At 46.3% G+C, this 22568-nt stretch overlaps 1 protein-coding gene across 4 annotated transcripts in view; it reads left to right on the top strand.

Moving 5' to 3' along the window:
- The first annotated feature begins 1188 nt into the window (after nt 1-1188).
- The window catches only part of ONECUT1 (one cut homeobox 1), a 32388-nt gene continuing 11008 nt past the window's right edge, over nt 1189-22568 (top strand). For 3 of the 4 annotated variants that reach the window (XR_005585176.1, XR_005585177.1, XR_005585178.1), the window contains exon 1: nt 8947-9369. Coding sequence is in view for 1 of the 4 variants with exons in the window: in XM_039490066.1 (XP_039346000.1) it covers nt 1710-2787 (1078 nt within the window). In the remaining 3 variants the exon portion in view is untranslated. Of the gene's footprint in view, nt 2788-8946; nt 9370-22568 lie in introns of those variants that run through there. The other variant, XM_039490066.1, reaches the window with a different exon arrangement.

Here is a 22568-nt window from a genome sequence, read left to right as displayed (position 1 = left end):
GGATGCGGGGGAGAAAAGATGGGAAGGGGATGGGAAGCGGAGGAGGGGAGCAGGGGAATCGGGGAGAGAAAGTAGATAATATGAAACACGATCACCAGATGTTTACAATGAGGATGTGTCTTCCCGGATATTTAAAATAAGTTTCCCTAGCGAGAAGCAAAGAGCAGCGGGCAACAGGGAGCGAGGCGCGCAGAGACGCCCCACACGGGGTCGCCTTGAGCCCCCCCCCGTTACGACCCCCCCTTCCCTCTCCCATTGTATTTCCCTTGGGGGAGAGCGACGGGGACACGTGTGAACAGCCCAGCTCTCCGGGCTGCGGCCCCATCCCGGGGGCGGCTCACACTGCCGGAGCCCCTGGGAGCGGTGCGTCCCGCAGCTGCCTGCCTTTTGTTGGTTGGCTGGCTGGCCGGGACGCTGCGATTTTTCACCTTGATGGGTTGACTCGAGGAAACCCGGAAGTTAATATTAAAATTCAATTTAAGGAGGCTCGCTCACTAAAAATGCTAAGTCACCAAAGGGGAGGGACCGGCCGCTTTAATTACACAGGGAAGCTCGCGCGCGTCTCCCGCACCTAGAGGGAAGGGCGCCGGGGAGAGGCAGGGAGACCCACCGCTCTGCAGCTCGGACCCTGAGCAGCCTCCCTCCCTCCCGAGCCCAGCTGAGGTTGCCGTGTGGGTGGAGGTGACGGGTTATTGGGGGCGGGGTGAGGGTGAGGGGCTCGCCTGCAGCGCACCGAACAAGCTGGGGCGCTACAGTCCCGTGTACATCCCGGGTTAAAGCGCTGTGGGTGCTGTCCCCGGCCGGGGAGCAGCACATCTGCCTCCAGCCCCTGGGGGACAACCAGCAGTCCTGGTACCTGCCTGGGGGTGGGAGACCAGAGCCAAGCTGCAGCTCGCCCTGCTCCTCACCTCCGGCTTCTCTTGGGGGCTGGGGCGCTTAGGGTCAGATCGCTGGAGGGAGGGGTGCGATCGATGAGAAGGGCCACACAAAACAGCTGGGTGGGAGGGGGGCGCGTGTGCCAGGCCAGGGTCTGTTTCTGACAATCACAGGGACCCCCGCCCCCTAACAGCTCCTTTGTGCTCCGCGCAGCCGAGGGGTTGTTCTTGTTTCCCCGTAGGCAGCCATCTAATCTGCTGACGGGGACATGCAGACTTCTGCAGCTCGCTGCCCGTGGGCTGAGTGCAGGCTTTTCCCCCTCTCTCTCCTTCCCGGGAGGGGCTTCTCCGGAGCTTGGGAACGGAGAGAGCCGGGCTTGGATAGGAAGGAGAGACGGTCCTGCTTCCTTAATATGTACGGTGATGTCACGAGCAGGAGTGTGTGTGAATGCAAGGAGGGGGAGGGGGTGTGCATGGGGCCCCCAGCGCGCATGCCCGCTCTCTAGCAGCAGCAGCAGCTGCAGCAGCAGGAGCTGTGGCCAAAGACATTGAAACAGTAAGAGACATGGCTAGAGATGGCGAGGGACGCGACCAGACACCTACTGGGGCTGCTGAGGCTGTTTTAAAAGAACGGGGGCCTTAAAATTGATCAACCATCACGAAAAAATATATATAAATCACACAAAAGAGAAAGCCCAACCAACCCCCCCGCCCCAAGCGCCTGATCCTTTCCATAGCGGGTGGAATCCTGCATGCCTCCAACGTGAAGACCTCCTAGGACTTTCCAACCACAGACCAGATAGATGTGGTGTCCACAAGCCTGCACGAATAACAATGAACGCGCAGCTGACGATGGAGAACATTGGCGATCTGCACGGGGTGAGCCATGAGCCGGTGCCAACCACGGCCGATCTGATGAGCAGCAGCCCCCATCACAGGAGCTCGGTGGCCCATCGCAGCAATCATTTGCCAGCCCATCCTCGCTCCATGGGCATGGCTTCCATCCTGGACGGTGGCGACTACCACCACCACCACCGGCCTCCTGACCACGCTCTGACAGGACCTCTGCATCCCACCATGACCATGGCCTGCGAGACACCCCCCGGCATGAGCATGAGCAGCACCTACACCACATTAACCCCTCTGCAACCGCTACCTCCCATCTCCACCGTCTCGGACAAGTTCCCTCACCATCACCACCACCACCACCACCACCATCACCACCAGCGGATCCCTGGGAATGTGAGTGGCAGCTTCACCCTCATGAGGGACGAGCGGGGTCTGGCTTCTATGAACAATCTCTACACCCCCTACCATAAGGATGTTACCGGCATGGGGCAGAGCCTCTCCCCTTTGTCTGGATCAGGCCTGGGGGGCATCCACAACTCCCAGCAAGGGCTGCCTCATTACGCTCACCCCAGTGCCCCCATGCCTGCCGAGAAAATGCTCACCCCGAACGGATTCGAAGCCCACCACCCTGCCATGCTGGGCAGGCATGGGGACCAACATCTTACCCCTACATCCGCTGGCATGGTGCCTATCAATGGGATCCCGCATCACCCTCATGCCCACCTGAATGCCCAGAGTCACGGGCAGATTCTGGGCTCTGCCAGGGAACAAAACCCTTCTGTCACTGGTTCGCAGGTCAACAGTGGAAGTAATTCAGGGCAAATGGAAGAAATCAATACCAAAGAAGTAGCTCAGAGGATCACCACCGAGCTCAAACGGTACAGCATCCCCCAGGCTATCTTCGCCCAGAGGGTGCTGTGCCGGTCTCAAGGGACCCTCTCAGACCTACTGAGGAACCCCAAGCCCTGGAGCAAACTCAAATCCGGCCGGGAGACCTTTCGGAGGATGTGGAAGTGGCTTCAGGAGCCAGAATTCCAGAGAATGTCTGCTCTCAGGCTAGCAGGTGAGCCTCAGCGATTACTGCTGGCGGGGGGGAGGTGTAGACAGACAGAGATCTCAGAGCTGTGTAGCTGCTTGCCCAGGAAAAGCCCATTCCAATACGTATGTGCAGATAAATAATATCACAGGTCACATCACACCTTGTATTTTTTGTTTCTTTCCAGTGCAATATGTCTCTCCCTTTCAAGTCTGACATTCCCACTGGATTTCCCTTCTAGCTCCTTCATATGAAAAGGGAGCGTTTGATTTATTCGCACCGTCGTCCCCGTCCCTAAACAATGATATGCTAGGATGGTGAGGTGCTGTGATGCCCGTGTGCGTGTCTGGAGTTAGGGGAGAGAAAGAGAGGTGTGGGGGTCATGCTGTGTACTGTGACACCCACAGGATCAAAATCTATCCAGTCAAGTCTTACTATATAGACATGTAACGCCTATATGTTTATACCTGTGAACTGTACACAACATTGCATGTATATGTACATGAACTAGCAGGTGCACAGAGGAGCAAAAGCTAGTGGACATTTTGGAGTGCCCATGAAATACGGATCAGGCTCCGTATTAGATAGATATTTCCTGTTATTGCCTATCTCCATATTAGTATATTTGCAAATATTCTCTAGTGTGAGGTACAGCTAGCTGACCAGCACACAGAACTGGACTCAGCTGTTGTATATAAAATTGCTTTCAAACTTAACATTCTGTGTGTGTGGGGGGGGGGGGTGTACTGTCTCTGCCTCTTACACACACACACACTCTTGAAGTGTTGGAAAACCCTATGGTGGAGACTTAGGGGAGGCTTCACAATTTTTCAAGGACCTCTCTGTTAAATGATGTTACCCATATGTTTGCATCTACGTTTTCGTCGCGTTTCTTTGGGTTTATTTGCTTGTACAAGAAATAAGAGCATCATAAAAGGCTGCCCAGAGCGAAATATTCATGTTTGTTTGTGTGATCGTGTTGTAACTGGGTTTATTACCTGGGAATTGTGGGGTTTGTTAACCCGGACTTTGCAGATATTAAAAAGAAAGAATCAATTTAAATGTTTCGGTGAAGTGTTGGGGAAATTGAAGCTAAGACCTCATAATAAATCGTTTTATACACTTCGGTGGATCTACTTTGTAGCAAAAGTAGCCTTGTGACAAGGGTGAATAGATAATAGCTAAGTTGAAAAGGGAGCAGATGCTAGTTTCCTGTTCTGCTTATTTCGGATCGGGCATTTTAGAACTTTGCTTTTTGACACAAATGATACAATTATGGAATGTAACTTGTGGCTAAAGAGAAGGACTGGAACTGGTCAAAATTTGCAAATGATCACAAGTCTCATTAGTCCGCAGAGTTTTAATTTACATAGTTCCAGTCTGTATATACATGTGAGAGTAAGTATGCGTTGTGCACAATTTATGCACTGGCTCAGTAACTTGTGGCGAACAGAAATAGCACCTGGGATTAACGTGGCCATAATTCGCTAGTTCAGATTCTTCCTAGGGAATGGCTGGCTGTATTGTCTGCTGTGACCCGAACGAGCGGAGTAAGAATATTTCAATCCATTTCGTTTGTGTCTCTCTCTATTTTGTTCCCCAGCCCCAGCTTGTACTCAGTCACAGTACCGAGCCCGCGTTTAATATGATGGTGGTGCCTTGAGTGAAGGTTTGTTAATTAACTGATAGGTCTCCATTAATTTGTCCCTGGAGAACGCGAGACAGTCAATCCGAGTTGGAGTCAGGGTCACTGATCCGTTTCACAGGCAAAAATAAAGGGAAGGGCCAAATCTCTTTCCAGTGCACAAATGGGTCTGCGCCTCTGCCTCAACAGTAGAATGAATACGGTAATAAATGCTCCCTGGCTCTTCGGAGACCCCGAACGGGCTACACATTTGATTCCTCGCCTCCTTTTCCCATGCTCATGCTCGCTTGGCTTTGAAGCCTGCACTAGTATTAGAAAGTGGGTCTAGCAGTGATCTTTTATCTCTTAAACTGGAGATGGTCTCTCTACATAAAGAGGGGCGAATGAGGCGGGCTTTGCTGGATATTTTCTTGTTTTCTCACTCCCCCAGAGTCATGTAGGTTTCACAGGTCTGATCTGCCAGAAAATCCCATTCTCTCTCCCTCTCTCTCTCTCTCTCTCTCTGTCTCTCAATAACAACTCCCCTGAACGGTAAATCCCAGTCCTGCTGCGGCTGTCCAGGCGGGAGGCGGGGGGAGGGAGGGAGTTGGTGCCTGAGATCTCCCCTTAACGATTGACAGGGCGAACTTCGATTTGGAGCGTATTTTTAGGACAATTTGGACGACCTGAATTTCCACTTATTTACATAGATCGATACTGGAAACAACCACTCGTATTAGAATATGTTGGAGCCCCCTTCTTGGCATGAGCTGGAAGGAAATTATGCCAAGCCAGGCTGGGCTGCTGAAAAGAAGATAGATGGGAGCTGGGAGCGTACAGCAGGGCCGATTTCTTCAGTGTCGGATTGACACGCTATTCCCCGCACTTCCAGAGATTCAGAGAAACAGGCAGCATTGTTCGGTACTGCCCCCAAATCAACCCCCCTCCCCACCCAATTCCTCCTCCGGCCCGCCCCATCAGGACAGCGCTGGGTATAAGTGGATCTCCATAATCTCTTTAGGAAGACAAAGACTCATTATTCCGCCCTCTCATTCAAATCCAACCTGAATGCTGGATATTTGCACATGAGGGAAACAGAGCCCCATCCCTAAGGGTCATTTAAGCAAACATGGACATGGAGACACAGCATCTATTCTGACCTGGGGGGTGGGGACGGGGCTCTGGCTGTACTGTTTATTTTTTAATCCTTCCGGCTTTGTAACAAGTTCCTGCGTCTCCCCTATAAATATTGTAGGACCGTTAGGATCCGAAAAACAGATCCGGATCCTCTCCTGACCAGTCACCGGGCCTTTTCTGTCTAGCGTGTGGCCCTGCAGGGGCTGGCGATTGGAAGCGGCTGATCCTCCTAATTATCCGGGGCTCTGTTGTGTGCTTGTTGCCACTGCTCGAGCGCCTGTCCCTTATGTAGGCTGCTCTGCCGGACACCCACCCTCTGGCTCCAGGCTTGCGGCCTCTCTTGTGACCCCGGGCTACAGCTCCTTAATGGGGGTCTGCTCAGCGCCTAGCCCTGGCATTGACCTCCGGGGCCCCAGGCCGGGCCACTCCTTGTCTCCAGCACAGCAGCCACCGAGTGGGATGGGGAAGGGCGGATTCACACGGACCCAGGGCTGCAGCCGGTCCCGGGCACTGGGGGGTGTGCACTGCCCGAGGGGAGGGGAGAATCCTTAGCAAGGACTCGGAGCCTGGAGGGGGGAAGCAGGGGGAGATAGGGAGGGATAGACCTGGGGCCCTGGGCCATGAGAGACCCCCGGGTTATCCTCCACCTGGGGGAAGCAACAATCGCCGCGGACTCAGGACAGAGCAAAGCGGCAGCAGCCTGGAGGAGCTCGGGCAGTGGGGGTCGCTCGCTCCCATTACGGCCAGGGGCCGGAGTGGTGGGGAACCCCAGGGGAGCAGGAAACGGTGCGATGCGGCACCGCCCTGGGCCCTGCCCCGAACAGAGGAGGGTCCTGGGCAGGTGAAATCCGCCGGAGATCCCCGCACCTGCCTGACTGGAGGCGAAGCCCAGCGCCGGCTCGGGCCTGCGAAGGGGCAGCTCGGGAACACGTGTCTGTTTACATGGAGCTGATTCCCGATCGATGGGGCCCTGGCGCGCACACGCACCGGGCCGGGGCCTTCTCCAAGGCGGACGCCTGCCACTCCCATCCCCCGCTGTGGGCTCCCGGCACAGCCCCCGCCGGCGGCCCGTGGGCGTTGGGGGAGGGCGCTGGGTGGTTCTCGGCCTGGTCCCCAGTGATGCGAAGTGCCCGCGCCCGGGGCAGGCTGCCATGCGCTGGGAGGGATGCAGGCGTTGCTAGAAAGGCAATCTGCTGTAAATGCATAAACTATCGATTTTATTTTGTGCAGGTTTTAAATGTGTGATGATCTTACTAAGTGGTAAAAATCTGCCCCGATTGATATTGATGTATGAACATCAATTCGAAATATCATAAATTACTCCAGCCAACGCAAATTAAATTTCACGTCCAAATTATAACTCACTCTCGGGCATTTAGAGAATTATCAGGCAGATTAATATCCCGAGCAGGCTGTCAGACTCTTTATTTATTTTCTACGCGTTTCTTAAAGCCAACATCAAGAAGGCGACAAGGAGGAAAACAAAACCCTGGTTATTTTAGGCTTCACAGTCTTGTCCAGCACTTTATCTTGAGAATTTGCTCCTTCCAGCGATCCCTGGGGGTTTCTTACCTCCCCGATTACACCGAAGCTCCGACAAATAAAGGAAAAATTGGTAGTTACATGGAAGCTGTATTGAGGTCTTGACACTTCCTGGGCTGTCTCTCGAAATGTAAGCAGAGCTGCTAATTGCAAAGCTGACCTCTTCCAGCCTCCATTTTATTCACCCCATCTTCCTTCTCCTCTCTAGCCTCTTTTCCTTTGTCTGTCCCCCCCTCTCTGCCCTTCAGCTTTGCATATTTATCAATTTACCCGTTTTTCTCCTTCCCTCTTAGAAACATTCGCTCAGGGATTATTTCTTTTTTGCCTTCGTGATGTTTAAAAGGGAAAGTTAAGGATTAATTATTATTATTAATAATATGAATAAAAGGCTAGAGCCCATCTACAATCTGTTGGGATCGGAATGTCGATTTATTTTAGCGTGCAAGGTAGATTTGAAAAAAATAGTTTTGAGAAGAGTGAAGGCTTGAAAGGACAGAGCTATCCCAGAAAAAAAAAGTGCCTACTTCGCTTTGAGCTGGATCTAGGATCTGAAATGAATCTGGCCAAACGATGCTTTCGGAAAGGTGTGTTTTGAAAAGAACATCATAGTCACACACACATATACACTTGCCCAGCCAAGGTAGACTCACTCCAGGGAGCTAAGAAGGTAAAACGTTAAGGTGAGATCAGATTTCGAAATAACTGAACAATACAAGAGAAAGCTACAAATATACAGGACTGGACCGGAGTTTCTCTTTGATACAAAACTCCCCAAATCTATTGCATAACGAGGCGGTCCGAAGAGCAGAGAATTTATCAAACGGCCGCTTCCCAGCAGCCTGTTCTCAAATAGACTCTTTCACTAATGCATTTTATTTCCAATTGCTAGAGAAAACAAAGTCCAGTTCTCCTCTGAAGGCAGCAGGTCCCCAGTGCTACAGGGCCCAAGTAGGGAAGCTGGGCGCTTTCGGATATAGGAAACATTTCCTCTGCAAATGGCTCATCCTAAATTGCAGACGCAGGGTTTGCCCACGGGCGCTGCCCGCTGCTGCATGGCACGGGGTGACTTTGCTTCCTATATCAGGAATCAGTCAATATCTTCCGGAAACCTATTTTTAAGGGAAAAAATCGTTGCTTTGCCTCCCCCCCACCCCTCGCACTTGTTTTCCTCCATAAGAAATTAAATCTCAACTCAGCTGAAGCCTGGGAAACCGGAGAGAAATTCTCACCAATTTAACTGTAAAGAAATCAATACTGTAATCAGGGCAGTTTTCCCATTAAATATAAAATCTAATGAACGCCGTTTGCAACACTTACCCTGAAGACTACCGTGTGCAAACTCACCGCGTGCAAGGAAAGGTCGATGCATTTTTGATATTAGCAGATCGTCACACGAGCAGGCAATTAGTTCATCATTATAGATCTGTTTAATAGTTACACAGTGGAGATTATGCATAAATATATTTGCATCAGAAACGATACATTAATCGATTTTCGGTTTAACATCAATGTCTTGCTGCTTGTTTTAGTTATGGAGAGCCCATCATTGTAGGGTTTTTAAAAGACTGCAAATCTCCCTTCAAGGAAACTGAAAAGCGACGCACCTGCAGTCTGATCATTAAACAATCCATCCCACGCCCATAGGCCTGTGCCTTGCGAAGTGGACATCTATTTACACATCTCTGTGGCTTGTACAAGTGCTGCTTGTTAGAGAGAGAGCTTTGGGGAAAGGTTTCTCCTCCTGTGTGTTTGTTTTATGAATTATTTGCTAAAGGGAATCAAGTGCATTAGGACCTTCCAAGCCTAAAACAAGCAATGAGGCTAGGCGATTTTTTTTTAAGTTCACGTTTCTTTTCTGATCTTGAGGGGAGGGTACAGTTCCCACCTGTGCATTTCAGAGGATGCCTCTGCTTCCCACCAGTACAACTTATTAGCTGCTATTTACCTACAGGTCACGTGTTGTAGCAGTTAGCAACCAGCTTTGTGGTTTCGCTGGGATTGCTGTGAAGTAGCCTTTTAAATAAGATAAAGTTAACTGCATTCGCCCTAGCTGGGTTGGCAGATAGCAGCAGCCGGTGACTCAAAATGATAAGGGCAGAACCAGAAATCCCATTCCCCTGGCAGCTAGTAACAAGTGCTCTGAGAAAGTCCTCTAGTGAAGAATCTGCGCTTGTTTGTTGTCGGTGTCCTTGTAGCCTGATTGATTTATAACCAGCTAATACACAGCCTCATTTGCTTTTTGTTAATATTTATCCAAAGGAGGGACTGAAGGACTAGTGCTCGGCTCTCTGGTAGCGTGTCAACAGGTAACCGCGTTCCTCTGGCTCGGGCTTGCAGAGGATTCTGCAGTCAGAAGCAGGGGTGGCTACAATGAGATTAGAAACACCCGCAGTGCTCAGGGCATGGATGGACGGGCTCGTGGCTATCTGGGCCACGCTGCCTCTCTGATGGGCGAGCAGCCCATGGCATTTACACAGCAACGCCAGCATGGGTCCCCGAAATGCGCGGCGGGTTTGATTAGTTACCCCGTTGTATTACTGTCAGGAAATGCAGACAGCTGCTTGAGGGGCCCAGGGGGCTCGAAGGGGTGCAATTGAAGGGGGTCTCTTCCAATCCCGAAGTTTGACGGATGTGATTGATTCTTGTGACGTGAGCTGGGTCCAGTTAAGGGCCTGACTTTCGCTGGGTTTTCATGCACTTTCCCCAGGCAAAGTACCTGCTTCTGTGGTGCATTGTCTATTTCTTATGAGCAGTTCTGGCTTGTCTGTCACCCGAAAGGGGCAGGGCCAGCAGAGAAAGGGACTTGCCTGGTTCCAATGTGCAAAAGCGGTGTAAGCGGGAAGAAAGATAACGTGCAATGAGTGGCAAAAAGGGAGGGGTTCAACATGGGTTAACCTGGCTATAGCCACAGCCTAATGCGCTGGAGCTCTTCCATTTGAAACTGGTCTTCCCTGTTTCTTTTTAAGATGCTGCCATAATGTAAATGTTTCACATCTCTGGTTATTTATTTGGCTTGGCAGAACTCCTCTGAAATCACAGCGTGCTGGGAGTGAAGCGCATTGGGATGCGGGGCCCGGAAGCTGTGGGAGAGGGGGTAGTAAACAGATAAGGGAGGATTTGGGGATTACCTTGCTGGTCAGTAACAACCCTTAGTTGCCACCACAGGTGTTTAAAGATGTTTAAACATTAATTTTCCCCAAATGACATTTTCCCACGGTTTCCTAGTCATTTATTCAGCTCTGATTTTTGTTTGTTTGTAATTAATCACGTGGTATTTGAAAAACACGCTGGGGCCTGGCAGGGAATGATATTTTAAAAAGAAACTGTAAGAGGAAGAGAGATATTAAGGGGATGTGATTGTCCCTGGTGGGTCTCTTCTGGACTGCCATTTTGATGATGATGATGAGAGAGTGCATCAAAATGGGAGCTGCGCCTGGGCTTTTGGGGGAGGCCTCTTGTCTAATGTGAATCCGGGATTGTTTCCTTCCACTAAAGAAATGGGATTTGACGAGGAAATGTGAGCTCAGGTAAATCCCAGCCGCATGCAATGCAAGGAGAGTCAGCTGCAACTATTCTAAAAAGAGGTGTCACAGATTCACATGCAATTGGAGGGGCTGGGGCCCTGGCCTGGTTGGGACCCCAGTTTATAGACGCAGCCTCGGTACATACACAGCGAGTGGTTGCGTAGCCTCACCGTTCCCGAGGCCTCTGTTGGACTTTGCTGCTTGTAATTTCTTCTACAAACTAATCCCCAATAGTTATGTTGTCATACATATAGAGTGTTCATTTGAAGTGTGTGCAAGACTATCCGCTAATCTGAATGGAAAGAAATCAGTTAATTTCATCATACTGTCCGCAGATTTCTCACATCTCCTCTCAACAAATTAAAGAACTATTGTATGCATAATATTGACATGCTGCCCTACATGTCAATGGACATTTTACTTCCTTGTTTGAGCCGTGCTTGTTATTCAGAAGCCATGCGCCATCTACTGTCCAACAGGAGCTAGTGCGAAAAACTGTAAAGTACCAACTGGCCTTTGTAAATTGCGAGTGTCTAATTGATGGGTGCGGGGTATTTGGGAGAAGCTTCTCCTAGAGAGGCATCTGTTGTTCCTGCAGCACGTGTCATCGCCTCTGAAATTATCAAGTCCTAATTAAGATACAAAAATACAAAGAACTTTCCCGAAACTTTGCAAACATCTGGTTGCCAACAAGTTGCTAATGAGAGGACATGTTCATTTCAGTCGCTTGAAAGGAAAGTGTTTCTGTCTTTTCTTTAGGGAATGAGAATCTGTGAAATGAAGACTAATTTTTCAAGCAAAACAAACGCTGCGCCTTCGGTTATATGTGGCGGAGGAGCCTATTGCCTTCTTTGTTCTAAATTGGGTTTTGATTGATGAGCTCATCTGACCAGAATTCGTGCACAGGTAGGGTTCTGAATTTCAGCACTTCGGACAGTTACCTGCCTGCTCCCTCGCTGCGATTTCTATTCGCAGATCTTTGTCTCCTTCCTACTCTGCAGGCTGCATTTCCTGAAGGACTCACGTGGGAGAGGTTGTGGGTGACATTGTAAGCAAGATGGGGAAACTACTAATTTCTTACAATAAAGTCAAAGGAGGGAAAGAACAGGAGGGGTGAGCTCACGACCTGCCCTGCAGCATGTTGGCCTCATGCTTCCAATGAATCATACCAGTCTAGTGAACTTTTATTCGGAAATCTGATGTTCGCCTCTTTAATGCAGGAGCAACGATAACATCGGTTATGTATAATCCCAGCGCGCAACTACCCGGCTGCGAGGATGTCGCACGCGCAAACTCCTCCCGCATCTTTCCCTCCCTTGCCGCCCACATTAGACCTGGCGGCTTTAGCCATGATCACTCCAGAGCAGGTAGAGCGTGTCCATTGCTGTGACACCTGCAGGAGAATGACACCGCAATGCTTGGCGAATGCCTGTCAGTGACTGGTGGGGGCAGGGACATGCTGAAGAACCAGTGGCTAGGAAACGGTGCTGGTACCGTGCGAATTTGAGCATGAGTTCGGGGGTGAGGATCATAGGAGACTGATTAGGAAGGGGAAAGAGAGAGAAAATTCTCTAGCTAGAAAGTGGTGTTTCCGGTCCCAATTGGTGCATGGGGCTGTAGGAACATGTGTCACAATGCTGCAATCGAGCGCTGGACACTTGCAAACCAGGGCTGTCAGATAACGGAAAGGGAATCTCTCAATACTCGCAAAGAATGATCCTAAAAAGGCACAGATAGTGAATCCTTTCCTATATGTTCCTTTATTAGTTCCTATTTGAATGACCCTGCGTGTTTTGGCCTGGGCAGAGCTGTCAGGTGCCCTCTGGTGGATCCCCAAGGCAGCACGTCACAAAAGCAGCTCATACTTTGGGACAATTAGTGGGCTTAGGACTGAAGAGGACTTATTGCTGAGGTGCACTAGGGGCTTCATCAGAAGCCTACTGGAGTCTTCAATGGGCTTGGGATTGGGGCCTACCCAAGCTGTGTGTAGCAGGTTGCACAAAGGCCTGGTAGCATCATGCCCAGGGCCACATCATCACACAACCTGTCATTTTCATGACCACTAGATTTATTTATGAGCAAATCAACACATGTCAATGTGACAGAGAGGGCAACTCCCTGCAGTATCTTGGCGAGATCATATTGTCTTAAGTGTGTGAATGGTTTGTGTATAATTGTGTGCCAGGGATTGCGTGCACTCCATGGGGGCAGGGCTACCACAGCTCCTCTAGGAAGGGAAAGTAGTAGGCCATGATCAAGGCAAATCAAGCAGATGATCAAGGCAAATAACACCTCCAGGAAGGCACCACCTCCTGGGGAGGCTCTCCTATTCTGGTTCTGACTGGAGTCTCCAGAGACCAACAGACAAAGACAGGACTTTTGGATAAACAGCCTGAGCTTAAACTTACTTGGGGCCTTAGTTCTGGTTCTTGATGTAAACAATGATTTGAACTTGTAACCAGAGGAAAACCCAGTTGTGAGGTTGGAAGGGTTGACACCTACCTACCAGAGCCCAGTATTGGAGTTGGGGGTGCTCTGGTAAGCTGGTTAGCATGTGGATAGGTTGTTTTATTGTTTCTATGTTTTTGTTGTAATGCTTTTACTTTAAGAATAAATGTGCTTGCTGAGAAGGAGCTGTGATATAACCACAGGAAATACATTTGTCGTAGCCCTTGAAGTAAAAGCAAAGCACAGGCATTGGGCTTTTAGACAAACTGGCTTGCTAGGGCTATCCCAGTGTGGATCATGGAGGTGTGTAGCCTTTAAAACCCCTCTCAGAAGGGAATGAGATGTAGGTCTCCACCCAGTGGAGGTGATGGCCAGGAGCCAGGAATCTTTTAGTGGATGCTCTTAAGGGACCATGGAGGAGAAATGCAGTGCAGTTACCCTACAACTATGACAGTCAACTCTTAAACAGCCTGAGCTTAAACTTACTTGGGGCCTTAGTTCTGGTTCTTGATGTAAACAATGATTTGAACTTGTAACCAGAGGAAAACCCAGTTGTGAGGTTGGAAGGGTTGACACCTACCTACCAGAGCCCAGTATTGGAGTTGGGGGTGCTCTGGTAAGCTGGTTAGCATGTGGATAGGTTGTTTTATTGTTTTATTGTTTCAGTCAACTCTTACTTTAAATGAATATAAACTTATTTTCAAATATCATATCTTGATAAAACAAAAATGATGCTTCCTGGATTTGTTCCAAGATGCATCATCTTTTGGCCAATAAGAAAACTGATTTTGGTTGTGTAATGGCAAAATAATCATTTGTGGGAGAATTTTGTAGGAACAAGAATAGTTTTGATTGTATCCCATTTTAGAGTGATAAAAATCTTCAGTGCTAAAATTGGATATGTTCCCACAATGTTAAATTAAGGGTACATTGATTATTGTTCAGTAACTTTTACACACAGTATTACTGGCTAATTCATAATGCTAAGGCCTATGGATTGTTGTATTTAACTTTTTTAATGATTTTTTTCTGTTGGGCCACCAACCTGCTGCCACTTCAAACTGAACTTCAAATATTAGTGCACCACGTGTAATTCCAGCAAATTTTAAATAAGAAGTCACAAACTTCCATTCTTTAGTGATTTTGCTACAAAAAATTGCAGAGAACCTTAAGGTCATAGACAGTTTTAAAGTACAGTGATATTAACATGAAATACTATGAGGGTTAGTCTGAAATGATAGTCAGAAAAGATTACTGACTTTTAAAAATTCTAGCTGCTGATTTGAATGTTCTTGGCAAACATTTTGAAATACTTTCATGAATATTTGTGCAACAATGAAACTGTTGAGAAAATGCATTTTCACCACAGTTTCAACAGAAATCCTATATCAATGTTTCTATAATTTCTACGAGAGAGCTCTTTTGTATATACTGAATGAAATCTGTGATGTTTTAAAAGCAAAACAGATACTTCATAGAGCTTTAAAATTAATGTAGACTGAAATAGCTACATTTTATCATGAGTCTTGATTGTCTTGTTTAATCTTGAAACTTGTTAGCCACCCACTTTTTAAAATAATAATAAAATCAAAATTAAAAGTCTCTTTGAAACTGAGACGTTCATTTATCCATATTACGAATATATTCAATTTTATTAACCAATAAGAAATATTTGCCCTATGTGATGCTCAGAAGGAGCTAAATATTTCAATACTTCACTCTGGAGGTCACAAAGGCATGAATAACTGGGGCCAGGCCCACATCAGAGAGAAATGGTTACAACAGTCAGACATCGTATTATTAAATATCCAATTTTTGCTCAAGCTAAGGCAGAGATTGAGTTGAGTATTTGTATCTTTGCCTTCTTTCGACGTCACAAATGAGGAAGAGGCGCCACCTAGCTCCCACCAGCGCTAACAGCTACCTAAGCTGGTTAGTGCGATAGGAATGGCGAGCATGATTCAAATATTGATGTAGTCACAAGAACCGTTCATTAAGGCAATTTAATCTTTGCTATTAATGTCCCTTCAATTCATTTGGGGTAATTAAGATGCAGTTAAAGTGATTACATTCTAATTACTTATGTTAGACTAAGGAGCGTTTGTCATGCTAATGCGGTTAACTAAGGACTCGGCTAAAGAAAGTTAACATTTGCTTTAGATGATGTAACTGGAAAAGCAGGTCCTTTCCCTGTATTAATCCAGCTAGCAGCATATTCCGTAAGGGTGACGTCAGCTCATTGGAGCAGTTAAGGATCCCTCAACATTGCAACGTGGGGTAAGCCCCTGAATCCCAGCTCTGTTGAGTCAGCACCACTCAACCTGGGTCACTTTGTTATTGCAGTGGAAGCAAATTAAGGTCACTAATTTTCATACAGTGCCTATAACTGGGATGCTTACAATTAAGATTCTCCTTTGGAATCTCCCTGGCCAATCTGTGGACATTCTGCCTTGTTTCTCACAGAAAGATGCTTTACTTTCAAACTGTTCTTTTATTTGGATATTAAATAGACACAAAGTTAGCAGAACTGGAATCCAATTTGAGTCACGTGAGAGATGAACTAGGAGGATATATCCTAGCACTCACTTTCCAAACATCTAGAGTGGACTAGGTTGACAGTGAAATACTGCACTCTAAAAAAGCGTAAACCTGAACAATCATTGAGGTTTTTATAGGCAAACAGGATTGATCTATGTCAAGAGTGGAAAGAAATAACATGATGTAGTTTAGGATGTACCTGATGATTTTAAAACCATTAATATACTCTTCTGCTGGTGTGGGAGAGAAAGAGACATTCCTTAGTGAACAGTGCTGAGCGGCACTAATGTTTTACTGGGCTGGGGAGGTTTTGGTTTGCTAAGCTGGCAATGAGTCCTGGTGTGTTTGTGCAGGCCTAGCCCAAGTGCAGGCCTGACGTTGCTTGCTTGGTACGTCTAGGCACTACCATAGCACTCCTTTTGCACAAGGTTAGGTGGGGCTGCACAGTAGAGCATTGACAGAGACAGCCCCATGAGGGCCTCCCATGCCCTCGTGAACACCACTGAGGGCAGTGTGAATGAGATAGGGCAAGCCAAGGACAGGGACCACATGGACCCCGTGGCCCTAATACTATGTGTAATGGCACAGAGGGACTGAGGCTGTCGCTTCAGGCCAAACAGGAATGTTTGGCTTTGTGAATGAATCGCATTAAATGAACATGATTCGTATAAGCCCCTAATTACGTTCTTATACACACTATATTTTAAGAGTTCTGTGAGAATGTCATGTATTTCTATCACTGTTCCTATCTCTTCACACTCCATATTTGTGGGGAGATGATATCCATGTGATAAATTAATTTACCATACACCTGTGGCCATTTTGCCAGCAGTATGCCCACTGATTCATATTCGCTGGGACTATTTTTAACACCCCAACCTCCTAAGCAGCTTAAAATAGATGCAATTTTAAATAAATCAATCTGTTAGTGAAATGTTTCCTCCTTCTCTGTCCAAATGTGGAATTTCTCCAAGAAATCTTCCCCCAGGATGGGCGAGATACAGTCCTGCTCCATTGATGGGTTTTCTATACATGAAGATGTCACTGCATATTTTATGATGCTAAAAGCAGGATCTTTGGAAAGAGATTGTTCCCAGCTTCACAATGTGGCTCAATCCCTTCTAGTGCTGGATGGTCCCAAGATAATGGGTTTTTTAATCGTGACATGTTTAAGTTTAGAAAAGACATTTAAGGTAAATCTAAAGGGGTTTGTGGTTCCATCTATGACCTGGAGATTTGGACTTGGGGCTAGATTCACAAAAGTATTTAGGCCCCCATATCCCAGACTTAGGCACCTAAGTATTGGGTTTAGGTGCTTAAATCCCCATTTTAGACTCTATTGCAATTCACAGAACCACCTTTGAGCCCTGTAGATACCTAAACTCACTCAGCACTTGCATTTTTGCAGTAAAAAGATGTGTATGTTTCTGCTCTCCACATGCGCACTGCTGCCTCATTCTAGGTGTCTGGTGCTTATCTCCCACCCATGCACCAGAGTGATTCACCAACTGGGGAAAACAGGCATTTGCCTGCCTAACTCACATGTGGCCCAATCCAGCAGGTGGCCCAAACTGTGTCTATGGATCAGGCCTCTCAGGCAAATTCAGACAAAATAGAGGAGATCCTCCCTAATAACTTTTAGCCCCGTGGTTAGAGTACTTACCTGGGAGATGGGCACTGTGGGAAAATAATCAAACAGTCATTGGGCCAGAGAGCAAGCATGAGAAAGTGCAAGCATGAGAATGACTCTATAATCTGGTGGTTAGTGCACTTACCCAGCATGTGGGAGTCACAGGAACCAGTCTCCAGGAGCTAGTGACTCTTCAATTATTTATCCACCGTGGAAAAGTTTCAACTGGAGAGACTGAAGGAGCCCCACATCAGAATGTCCCAAAGCCCAGTGGATATGGCATGCACCTGAGCAGTGAGGAATCCCTGTTCAATTCCCTTCTTCTCATCAGGTGGAGTGGAGAACAGAGCCCAGGGTCTCCCACATCCCAGAGAGTGATCTAACCACTAGGATAAAGGTTATGAGGAACCTCTCCCCCACCCCCCTTCCACCAGCTTCTTGCAACAACACACCTTAGGCACCTAGGGGGAAGGGATAGCTCAGTGGTTTGTGCATTGGCCTGCTAGACTGTGGGTTCAATCCTTGAGGGGGCCACTTGGGGAGCTGGGGCAAAAATCAGTACTTGGTCCTGCTAGTGAAGGCAGGGGGCTGGACTCGATGACCTTTCAAGGTCCCTTCCAGTTATAGGAGATTGGTAGAGATGGGTTCACAGCTCAAAATCACTAGCAGAGAGAGATGCCTCCCTGGACTTAGATGCCTATCTCTGTGAAAGGGGTGGGGCGTAGCACACATCTCTCTCATTGGCATCTCCCATTGGCTAACTTAGGCGGCTCTCCACCTAGCATGCTGGCTTTTGTGACTTGCAGTCTGAGAAGCCTGTTCATCATATAGGGAATCTCAGCACCTGACTCAGGCTTTGTGAGTTGCAGTGTTGTTCCTGTGATTTTCTAAGCATCTAGGTATTGTGATGTGGAGTGCCTTCATGAACATAAGCCAGGGTAACTAAAGGATCTGGTTTTACAGGCGGACGAATATGAAAAATTAATTCCAACAAAACATTTGAAAACTCTCTAAAACATTCCTAAAATATTTTTTCCATAGGATATGCAGATAATGTGAGATAAGGGGTTTATTGGCATTAGCCCTGGATGTCACGCAGAATTCCACACTCCTGGGTAATGTGCATAGAAAAGCACATAGATACAGTTTGTAAAAGTATCTCTGGAATCTTCAGGATCAAAGGCACCATGTACCAGCACATTATTTATCCCAAAGTAGAGAGAGCTTGCAAGACTTCCCAGTTTTGCTCCACTAAGGTATTTCAGGAAGATTATCTAGAGTTGATAGGGAAGTTTCAGTTTCCATGCGTGTTCAATCCGTAGCATACTGTTGAAACTTCCAGCCATGCTGCTAATTGGTATTAAGTGAAACCACATGACAAATGCAATGGAAATTAGTGTGATGTGAACCTCCCCACCAGGAACTGAACTGAGACCACTACCTTATTTAATATAGGACACAAACAACTATCAAACAATAATGATTTGTGGTCACCATTGACGTGGGCCAGGTTTGAAAACATGTCCTATCACCTTGAGGTGAAAGACACTATATCCCACCACCAGTCCACTTCTACTTTTTAACAAAATTACAAATTTTTCGATATATGAAATCACCATATTTGGAGCTGTATATCTGCATACATCTATCTACAGTTGCATTGATACATACATCTCAGAAAGTAAGCAGACAAATAAATAAATCCACCAAAGCATAAACCAACAATGTGTCTTGGTTTTTCTATTTGCTATGTGCTAGAATCAGGCTATGATATTGATGGTATCACTGCAAGAGTTTTTCAAAGAGAAACAGCTGAGCAATAGAATTCCATTTGCTGCCATGTTGTGTTGCACTCAGATGGAAGAATTACCCTCAGTGCTACATCCATCAGGGCACAGCTCTGTAGGAAAATATTTCCAGAATCCTTCCATTCATTGAGTTGTTGAGAACGTGACACTTTTCCATTTTATATCTGAAAGAGTGTGGTCACTGCCGTTAATGTTTTTAACCATTGACTGATAAACTTTTCTTTCAGTGGCAGCTCACCTGTGATTTCAAAATCTTTCACAGAAATCAGTGCAAGTTTTGTCCATATAGTTTCTTCTGTTCTCCATTTTGATCCTGAGTACCAAATTTTCAAAAGGAGAAGCTGTGATGGAGTGGAAGTCATGGTGTTGTCTCTTTATAACATGTCTGAAGCAGAGGGCATATTCCTTTTGATATTATCTGTCTTTATGTGTTGTGTTTCTGTGTGTTTAGGAGTTGAAAAACCAGAAGGAAAGAAAAATTGTCACTTTTGTTTATATATTTTAGGTATGAGAGAGAGAGAGAAAATGAATGAATGAATTGTACTGCTCCTGAAAGTGGGCAGTGACTAAATAGTTCTGTTTTTGTTTTTTCTTAGACTTTAAAAAGGCAAATTTCCCCTTACGGATGATCTTCTGAGTGAGGCAGTGCAGTCAGCACAACATGTGCCTACTGCAGTTTTGGCTTTTGGACCCACAGAAAAGTTTAGTTCCCAGTGGAAAAAAAATCTACTTCTCTACCCCTAATCCCATGAACTGAGAGAGATCAATCTCATTACTGAGTTTTCATATGGGGCTTGATTCTTCTCCCACTGAAATCAATAGGCGCTTTGCCATTTACCTCAATGGGACCAGGGTTGATCCCACTGTGTTGGGTACAATCAGCCCAACTCCTTGTTTAAAAGGGAGCTTAAAAGAGCACTGACAAATGGTGTGATGCTCCCATTCTAGTGAGCAGTAGGTACAGCAGGAAGTTCTGTACCACTCACAGGAAACTGGGCCTTAAGAGGTACCAAACTTGGCAAGTTAAGTCAGCCAAATCCCCAAGGCAACTTAGAAGGAAGAAAGGAGACAAAAATAGATGGATGGACTGAATCAGGAGAATTGCAAATGTCAAAATATCTGTTGCTCAGGGCAGAGAAAGATGAAAGTGACTAGAAGAGGCCACAGTTCAGCCATGGATTTATAAGTCTCCTTGTGACGCTGATAATATTACATTGTCCTAGCTACACACACAGAGTGTTGGAGTCAAAGTGACTTTCTTTCTATATTCTGCTTTGCCTTTTTCTTAAACAGGCTTTTTTCAGAATCTTTCAAATGGCAGCTCAAGGGGTATCACTCAGCTGCAGGCAATGCTAGAAACAAAAGGCGCTGTTCTTTTTATTGGTTGACATGGGGAAATGGCCAGCTATGTTACACATGCTAACATTGTGATAGAGAGATACAATCATAGCGTGATCATCTACAAAAGTGCAACATCCCAGTGGTTTTAAATTGAAAGCATTTTTGTGAATTCAGGATCTGTCTGGTTGGAACCAGTCAGACAACTCAAAAACTTAAACTGCTTCTGGGTAGGTGTATGTTAAAGACATGAATCCAAATTATTTCTAGTGTCATTCTCTGCTACTTAAAAAAAATAGTGCTCATAAAGATACAGGATTAACTATCCAGGAGACTAAGGCCTGGTGGTTGTCCAGAAAGGGCCTAATGTATCAGTCTTTAAGCAAGCCCTGACTTCAGCAATTAGCTTTGCCTACTTAAAGAAAAAGGACTCTGGCCCAGAAGAGAGCGATGCAGCTGCTTCCTCTTCCCACTGTCACTGGTTCAATTCCAGTCCAGAGTAGACAGGTAAAAGATTCCATTTACCATCACTCATGTTAGGAAACAACCATCCTCCACTCCTACTTTTGACAGACTCTCATTTTGGAGCATTTGTTTCATCCCTTGTCTACATTTGTGCTTTGGCAACTTGAGAGCTACAATTTATTATTAACATTGATTGGCTATAGAACAGAGAAAATGGTCTTAAGGAAAACCTATTATTGTTTTTCATTATTGCTGTTATTTATTGTTAGTGCTAGCAGTGTTCTTGGTGCTGTATAAAGCACAGAAAATAAGAGTAGTGTCTGCCCCAAAGAGCTTACAAACTAAGTGGGTACAATTTTCAAAAGTGTCTAAATCACTTAGGTGCTTTCAATGGAATCTAGGCTCTTAAGTCCCTTAAGCACTTCTGAAAATTTCAACCTGATCTGTTTTCCACAGAAGTCAATAAGAGTCTTTCCTCTGACTGCCATGGGAGTTGGATCGATCCCTAGGAGACCAAGAAGACCATGTTAGGTTGTTTAAATGTTTGTGAAGTTATAGTTTTAAAGTATATGCTTGTCTGAATAGGTGGGAGTAGCACACATGTTTAAAATTAGCTGAATTGGAGGCCTAAATGCATTTGTTCTCTACTGTGCTTGTTAGGTCAATCAGTTTGCAAGTTTAGACACATTATTGACAAACATGGCATATTGCATTTCTGAAAAAGAAGGCCTATGTATTTTTGTCTTTAGAAGAAGGTCATAGCAATGTCACCAGCAGGGCAAAGTATCAGCATGTAAGTGCTTTTCTGAATAAAATTGGGATTACTCACATGCTTAAAGTTAAGCACAAGCTGAAGTGCATTGCTATATCAGGACCTTTGTTAGTACAGCTAATGAAACTTCCCTGCTGTAGTTTTCTAGCTATACCAAGAATTTACAAGGTATTGCACAGACATGAGAGTTCAGATTTTTACAGTAAACATTGGAGACTTATTTTCAGTACAGTTAAGGTATACAGTCATTCTTTTGCACCAAAAGATACAGAAGAAAAGAATTTTTTTTAAAAGTAATGACAAAAAATGTCCACTCACCTTTTAAAATTGTCTTATGATTTAGGATATTTCCACTGATGTCAGTGGGGCTAAGATTTCATCCTGCATTTCTGAAGTGGAAAGAAGTAACACCTGGTGATTAAGGCACTGGAATAGGACTCAGGAGTTCTGAGTTCAGCTTCTGGCCCTGCTACAGATTCAGTATGTGACCTTGGGCAAGTCATCTAATCTATATGCCACCTCAGTTCCTATTCTGTAAAATGGGGATAACAATGTTCTCTTTTGTTTTACCCTTTGCCTGCTTGGTCTAGTTAGAGTGCAAACTCGTTGGGACACATCCTGTCTTACTCTGTGTTTGTATGGGGCCCTGATCTTGGTTAGGCTCTCTATGTGCTACTGTAATACAAATAATAAAATAATAATTAATAACATGAGAGAGCCATCCCCAGCAGCACTGAGAGGTGTCCTGTGGTAGGCTGGGGAGGTATGGGACATAGCTGGTGTATCTGAAATTACAAGGGCTTGTCCTTACTACCGGGAGATTGACTCTGCTGCAATCCATGCAGCAGGGATTGATTTAGCGGGTCTAGTGAAGACCTGCTAAATCGATGGCAGAGCGCTCTCTGGTGGACCCCACTACTCCAGCTCTCAGAAAAGAGTAAGGTAAGACACCGCAGTAAGTCGATCTAAGCTACGTTGACTC

Source organism: Mauremys reevesii, linkage group 10 (genome assembly GCF_016161935.1).
Source record: "Mauremys reevesii isolate NIE-2019 linkage group 10, ASM1616193v1, whole genome shotgun sequence".
NCBI classification, from domain to species: domain Eukaryota; kingdom Metazoa; phylum Chordata; order Testudines; family Geoemydidae; genus Mauremys; species Mauremys reevesii.
Note: the sequence above shows the minus strand (reverse complement) of the source record. Positions and strands in the feature narration are given on the sequence as shown.